This window comes from Arachis stenosperma, chromosome 5 (assembly GCF_014773155.1).
Source record: "Arachis stenosperma cultivar V10309 chromosome 5, arast.V10309.gnm1.PFL2, whole genome shotgun sequence".
NCBI classification, from domain to species: domain Eukaryota; kingdom Viridiplantae; phylum Streptophyta; class Magnoliopsida; order Fabales; family Fabaceae; genus Arachis; species Arachis stenosperma.
In genome coordinates this window covers 3,001,689-3,008,986 of record NC_080381.1, presented here as the reverse complement: position 1 = coordinate 3,008,986, position 7,298 = coordinate 3,001,689, and the positions used below count along the sequence as shown (strand labels likewise).

The 7,298-nt window shown below is 28.3% G+C and overlaps 1 protein-coding gene across 1 annotated transcript; it reads left to right on the top strand.

The window, feature by feature from the left end:
- Nucleotides 1-2,852: 2,852 nt before the first annotated feature.
- Nucleotides 2,853-6,056, top strand: LOC130982092 (abscisic acid 8'-hydroxylase CYP707A2-like). The gene is made up of 7 exons (XM_057905949.1): nucleotides 2,853-3,166; nucleotides 3,260-3,575; nucleotides 3,967-4,353; nucleotides 4,833-5,007; nucleotides 5,101-5,207; nucleotides 5,314-5,432; nucleotides 5,548-6,056. Exons 1-7 carry the CDS (start codon nucleotides 2,967-2,969, stop codon nucleotides 5,639-5,641), a joined length of 1,398 nt encoding a protein of 465 aa, XP_057761932.1. The 5' UTR covers nucleotides 2,853-2,966; the 3' UTR covers nucleotides 5,642-6,056.
- The last annotated feature ends 1,242 nt before the right edge of the window (nucleotides 6,057-7,298 follow it).

The window sequence follows — 7,298 nt, the reverse complement described above, 5'->3', positions numbered from 1 at the left end:
TTTAAGTGAGATGTCAATGTATTATTCAATAAATTTTTATTATATAAAAGTATTTTTTTAATTATGACTTTGATTTTTTTATTGTTTTAAAAGAGACTAATTTATTTTATAATAATATATTTAGAATTTAATTATCTTATCAATAAATTAAAAAAATTATAATTATACTAGGAACAAATTATTTTCTACACAGCTAATTATTAATTTCTCCTTGGTTTCCGGTTGTGATAGATCCTAAATTAGTTTCATGCATGAATATATAATTCCAATATTTGATTGAAATTTTTTTGTATGCTCTGAAAATAAATAAATATTTTAAATTTGTATTATTTATTGTTAGTTTAATGTTAATTTTTGTTAGATTTAGAGGGTAGAATTTTATCGTTTTAAGAGTTAGTATCCAAGATTAGGATTTATAATTTAAATTTAGTATAAAAATATTTTTATTAGTTAAATATAAAAAATAATAAATTTTATTAATCATGTAGTATTGTTTTTTTTTTCAAAGGACATGTATTATTGTAAGTTGTTGGAGCAATAATTTATTTAAAGGAAAAAAAAAGATATATAAATAGTTATATTTATTATACATTCAATAGTAACAATATCTGTTAAAAAAGTATTTAAAGAAATAAATACATAAATGAGTATTCACTAAGAGGAAACAGAAAGTTATTGTTTTGGGGACCATCCATTACCATTAGGGCTGAAGACTCTTTCTGCTTTACATTCTTATTGAATGAATTTTGTTAGTTTAATGTTGGTGCTGCCAACCTCATTAATTAATGTGAAAGGATCAACTTAAAACCATCAAACCTACTCCATATATACACACTATTTGAACTGTCCAAACAACAAAATACGGTGAAAACTAAAATGAGCTCGACTTCACGTGAAGTTGATATCTTAGAATTGTTAGATAAAAATTTAGTCAAATCAGTCAAATCATCTAGCGGCTCTTAGATATCAACTTCACATGAAATTGACTACAACCTAAATTTCTACCATAAAATATATATACAAGAAAATTCTTCTACTACTTCTCTTTGTGTACTATATATATCTTTCCTAAATTTGAAGGTAATAATTAAACATGTACATAGAACAAATATAATGTTGACCTAATAAACCTCGGATTAGTTAAAACATAAAGTGGATTTTATTGTTTTTGTGCCGTAAGATGAGTTGCAAGGGAGGGAAGGTAAGGTTAGGCAGAAAGTTTGATTGAGTAGTGAGGAGAGAAAATTAAATTAAATTAAAGAAAGAGAAACATAGTTAGCAAATAATCAATTCAAAGAATTAAGCATTGCATGCATCACAACTTAAAAAAATAACAGAATCCACATGGTACGGAAAAGGAAAATTGAAGCAACACTGGAAAGATTGCTCTTTCAAGTTCTTTTTGGCTTTATTTATTTATTTTAAAGGTTACTTTAGTATTGAGATTTTTTCTGTTTATGTCTGTCTTTTCTCTTCTTGCATAGGTTATTTTATATATATAATTAATGATAAAAAAATTATTTATATATTTTTTATATTTTATAATAGTATTTAGAATATAAGATGATATTTTATAAAATAAATTATTCTTTCAACGCTGAAAAATTACTCTTTTAAGTTTTTTTTATTTTGTTTTTATTCTTTTTAAAAGTCGCTTCAGTATTGAGATTATCTCTTTTTTTTCTGTTTTCTCTTTTCTTACATAGATTATTTTATATATAATTAATAATCAGAAATTTATTTATATATTTTTTATATTTTATAATTGTATCTAGAATATAAGATGATATTTAAAAAAAATTAAATTACTTCTTAATAAATTTTAAGTCGGACACCAATGTATTATCCAATAAATTTTTATTATATAGAAGTAGTTTTTAAAATTATGATTTTGATCTTTTTATTGTCTTAAAAGGGATTAATTTATTTTTATAATATATTTTAAAAGTTTAATTAAAAGCGACAGAATAATTAATCTATTTGATAAAAATAATTTTTAAAGACTTATAAAATAATAAAAATTGTTAAAAATCAAAGTATTCAATATAAAATTTATTAAAAAAAAAAACAAAAATATTGAAATTTAAATATCATTTTCTTTTCAATCTATTTATTCTGTATTTAAAAGTAAAAAAAAAAAGATATACCTAAAACAATACTTTTAAAAGATTGAATGATACAAATAATATATATTTAAGAAAAAGATAAATAAATTTGACTTTTTAATTCGGGACAAATAAATTTTGACTAATTAAAAATATAAAAATCTTTTTTTTAATATCAAAATATCTAAAATTTTTTTAAATATATAAAGATAAATATATTTTTTTTTAAATTTAGATATTTTATATTTTAAAAAATATAAAATTATTTTTATATTTTTAATTAATTAAAAAATTTATTTATTTTTTATTTAAAAATTAAAAATCTATTTATGGTGTTCTCTAGAATTTGGTTCCTTAGGAAGTAGGGTAAGTTCCCTTTTCCCAATAAGTAGATCCAGCAATATCATAAGATATCATATCTCAGGCGGTCAACCCAACTCTTTAACCTCTTAATATCCATTACTTATATTACTATACACTCTTCTGACACGTGCTCACTCTTTCTCTTTCTATCTCTTCCTTTCAAGATTAAAATTAAATTAGACCAAATACAAATACTTGAATGAGCTGGAATCAGAGATTCCGTGTGTGGAAATCGAGCTGTAATTGAAAGCCTCCTTTTTTTTTTTTTTTCTTCCTTCCCCCTCTCTTCCTACTTCATATCACTCATCAAATTTAGTATTATTATTAGTAAATAACACTTTCAAACCGAACCAGCCTATAAATACCTCAAAATGTTTCAACTCTCACTCACACATCCATCAATCAATATTTCATCATTCATCTTCTTCTTCTTATCAATAACAAGCAAGCCTCCATTACTCAAAACTATTTAGTATTATTATTATTATTAACACAAAAATGGAACTAAGTACCATGTTATGCATCTTGGCTTCTTTGCTCTCCATTGTTCTATTTAGAATCTTCATAAAACCCTCTTTTGCTTCCAAACGAAGATACTTGCCACTCCCACCTGGCTCCATGGGTTGGCCATACATAGGTGAAACTTTTCAAATGTATTCTCAAGACCCAAATGTTTTCTTTGCCGACAAAATCAAAAGGTTCATTCCTTATTAACACAACACTAGTACTAGTTTATAGTTACTTGCATGTGAAGTTGTTAACCTAAAACATATATTTGTTTATGATAATAGGTATGGTTCTATGTTCAAGTCCAACATTTTGGGGTGTCCATGTGTTATGATTTCGAGCCCAGAGGCAGCGAAATTTGTTCTAAACAAAGCTCAATTGTTCAAGCCAACGTTCCCGGCGAGCAAAGAGAGGATGTTAGGGAAGCAAGCAATTTTCTTCCATCAAGGAGAGTACCATGCTAACTTGAGGAGGCTTGTTCTTCGAACCGTCATGCCTGAAGCCATCAAGAACATCATAACCGACATTGAATCCATAGCCCAACATTCCCTCACCTCTTGCCAAGGACGTTTGATCACTACTTTCCTTGAAATGAAAACAGTAAGCACCACTCACTTCACTTCATTCCTCTGTTACCAAAAAAACAGAGTTCCTCTGTTTCCCCTGTTTCTCTAAAAGTCATGTTTTGTTGACATTAAGCACCAAATTCTGGAATCCACTTGCTCGTCTTAAACAAGTGTCAAGAGTTCCAATTCTGCTAGTATCGCGAGATTCTTAGAAAATTAAAAAAAAAAATCACAAAATTCATAGAAAACCATCATTATCATGTTCCCTCTTTCTCTCTCTTAAGAGTGCTTTTGGTTTGTAACCAAAAAGTGGGATCAAGAGCTATTCTCTTTCCTAATTTCTTGTAAAGTTCTAAGCTTTAGAGCAAAAGAAACAATGGGTATTCATCAAAATTAAATTTTTTTTTCTTTATGATTGATTGCAGTACACCTTCAACGTTGCCCTGCTTTCAATCTTTGGCAAGGACGAAATCCACTACAGAGAGGATCTAAAACGGTGCTACTACACACTCGAAAAAGGGTACAATTCAATGCCAATTAACCTTCCAGGGACGCTGTTCAACAAAGCAATGAAAGCAAGGAAGGAAATAGCGAAGATCGTGGGTGAGATAATATTGAATAGGAGAGAGAAGAAGAAAGAACACAAAGACTTGCTTGGTTCATTCATGGAGGAGAAGGCTGGACTCACCGACGAGCAAATAACAGATAACATAATTGGAGTTATTTTTGCAGCTCGTGATACCACAGCTACTGTGCTGACGTGGATTGTGAAGTACCTTGGTGAAAATCCCACTGTCCTTCAAGCTGTCACAGTAAGTGTTCTTCTTTCTTGGGTCCCACTCTTTTATATCATATCCATGCAAGATGCAACTTTCTTACCCTATCTCCATGTTTTCTTTTTCCAATTATCCTTCTCAACTAGAAGTATCATTGGTTATAAGAGAAAGGATCTTCAAATTGGTAAAAACCAAAAAAGAAAAAAGATTTCATGATTATAGAGAAAAATTTTTGGTAACTATAGAAAATCATAAAAAACAGTTATAACTTGTCTTATTTAATATTTATTAATTATTGCGATAATTAATGAATATTAAATAAAATAAGTTCTGACTGTTTTTTTATCTCCTTAATATTACCTGAGCGAAGATCTTATAGGATACAAATTATGGAAAAAAATTAAGAGAATTTATGAAAACATGAATCTCAAAATTAATTGGGATAAAAAAAATCATCCATCTTACTCTATAAATTTATTTAGTTTTGGTTTTTAATTTTTGTGTGGGGTTTACAGGAGGAGCAAGAGTCCATAGTGAAGAGAAAGGAAGAAAGTGGTGATGAGAAGGGTCTGAATTGGGAAGATACCAAGAAGATGCCAATAACTTCAAGGGTCATACAAGAGACTCTAAGAGTTGCATCTATTTTGTCTTTTACTTTTAGAGAAGCAGTTGAAGATGTGGAATATCAAGGTCAATACCCTTTTTTTTTTCTTTTTCTTTTTTCTTTTCCATTTTTATAATTTTAGACTAACAGATTCTTTGTTTGGAATTATTTTCCTTCAGGGTATCTTATACCAAAAGGTTGGAAAGTGTTACCACTCTTCAGAAACATACACCATAGCCCTAATCATTTCAAAGAACCAGAGAAGTTTGATCCTTCAAGATTTGAGGTAATATTGCATTATCAAATACTCAATTACCTACCACATTTTATATTATTATTATTTTTTTTTACAGACCATAAAAATATTTCCTTTTTTATTATTATTTTGCCAGGTTTCTCCAAAAGCCAATACCTTTATGCCATTTGGCAGTGGGATCCACATGTGTCCTGGGAATGAATTGGCCAAGTTAGAGATCTTGGTGCTTCTACATCATCTCACCACAAAGTACAGGTTGGTAATTTAAAAAAAAATTAATTTTATTACTAGTAACATCTTTTCAATAATAATAAGAATTATGTGTTTACAATGTTCCTAAAATGTGATTTGTTTTTGTCATTATTTGTAGGTGGTCTGTTTTAGGTGCAAAGAATGGGATTCAATATGGTCCTTTTGCCATGCCCAAAAATGGGTTACCCATAACCTTATATCCCAAGAAGTAGCATATCAACAAAACAAGATCCAAATAATTCCTAATTTTGTGCCAAATTTCTAAATATGGAGAAAAGGGTGACTATAAAACTCTCAAAATTGGTTTCAACTTTTCAAGAGAGGAAATTGGTGAAAGAAGAGACCAAGACCATGCTTAAAACCAAAACAAGGAAGAGACATTCAAAAACACTTCCTTTCTTTTTGGCCTAAGAACAGATCCAAAGGGTCATGTCTTTTAGGACCTCATAGAAAATAGGGATCTCAAGTGTACATAGTATTGAGTTCTTTTCATTTTTCTCTCTTTTTTTTTTTTTATAATTTCATTAGATTGTATTGATGAATTCAACTAACTAGTTTGATCCAAAGCCATGCCGCAGGGCCAAAAATAATAATAATAATAAAGGTGAGATTTGGTTCTGAGTTTAAGTTGAGTTGAAGGAAAGAAGTCAAGAACAGAGCATTGTGTGGTTCATAAATTATTACTCCTATTATTATGTTCAATTATTGGTCCAATGATGACACTTCATCCATCATAATATATATCTTTACTAAAATGAAAAATTAAAAAGGAAAAAAAAAAGGGGGAATGACAATGAAAAATACATGCTTCCCATCTTGCAAACATGCATCAAATTATTTTGAAGTCAATACTAAATATTGAATATTTCAACACACGACGATCTTTTCAACTTTCAAGAATATGAGAAGTATTCAGCAGATGCTGCTTCGCACTTGATCCTTTGTTTGTTGTCTTTAAATCAATCAATCAATCAATCATTCATTTATTTTTTTTTGTTTCTTATTAGACTTTTGCAGATGCATTACTTGAAACTATGATCAAATTTTCCCGGTCAATTTGAGCAGCTAAAATACACGTATAGATTTTGTCAAACCTTTGGAAAATTTGATTTTTATATAAGTCCTAATATTCAAACAAAATTATGAGGAAACAAAGATACATCCGAGCTATTTCAACTACAAAGTAAATGAGATTTGGTCTAACAAAAAAAAGACACAATTCCAACTGTTTTTAAGAGAAAAATGCTAATCTATCTATTAGTTTTTCATAATATTTATACTAAGTAGGATATATATATAAGGATAAATGTGAAAATAAACCAATAATTATAATAAAAAATTTATATGAACCTCTTTTACAATATAAGATTTTTTCTATACCCAATTGATCATTTGGTATTTAGCATGATTTTAAGAATCATACTGACCTGATTAGTTCGATCAGATTTATCAAAAATCAATCAACAAATTAGTTTGGTTTAATATAAAAAATAATTAAGTGTATTGGTAAAACAATGGTAAATTATTTGAATTGTTGTAAATTTTTAGTGGTTAATATTGATGGTTATTAGTGGCTAAGAAAATGGAAGGGTTGAATCTTAGCCCTTTTTTTTATCGTAACACTTTCTGTCTTTTAAAAATACTTTTAGGAGATATTTCTGTCTTTTGTCTCGTCACTAGTCAAGAAATATTTTCTTTTTGTCTCGTAATCAATGAGGAGATATTTTTCAATTTTGTCTCCTTCGCAACAGAATCAGAAATTGAGTAAAAGAGAAAGAGAGAATCCTACCAAGAAGTATCTTGGTTTAGCTACTAAGTGCAATGCAGCCTACATCCAGTTTCCATCACAACAATGATGGAATTTCACTA

What these genes read in the sequence shown, in the direction of transcription:
- LOC130982092 (XM_057905949.1), top strand. Translation starts at nt 2,967, where the DNA reads ATGGAACTAAGTACCATGTTATGCATCTTGGCTTCTTTGCTCTCCATT. An exon ending in CTTTCCTTGAAATGAAAACA is followed by an intron (nt 3,576 to 3,966) that starts GTAAGCACCACT and finishes GATTGATTGCAG; the next exon opens with TACACCTTCAACGTTGCCCT. An exon ending in CTGTCCTTCAAGCTGTCACA is followed by an intron (nt 4,354 to 4,832) that starts GTAAGTGTTCTT and finishes TGGGGTTTACAG; the next exon opens with GAGGAGCAAGAGTCCATAGT.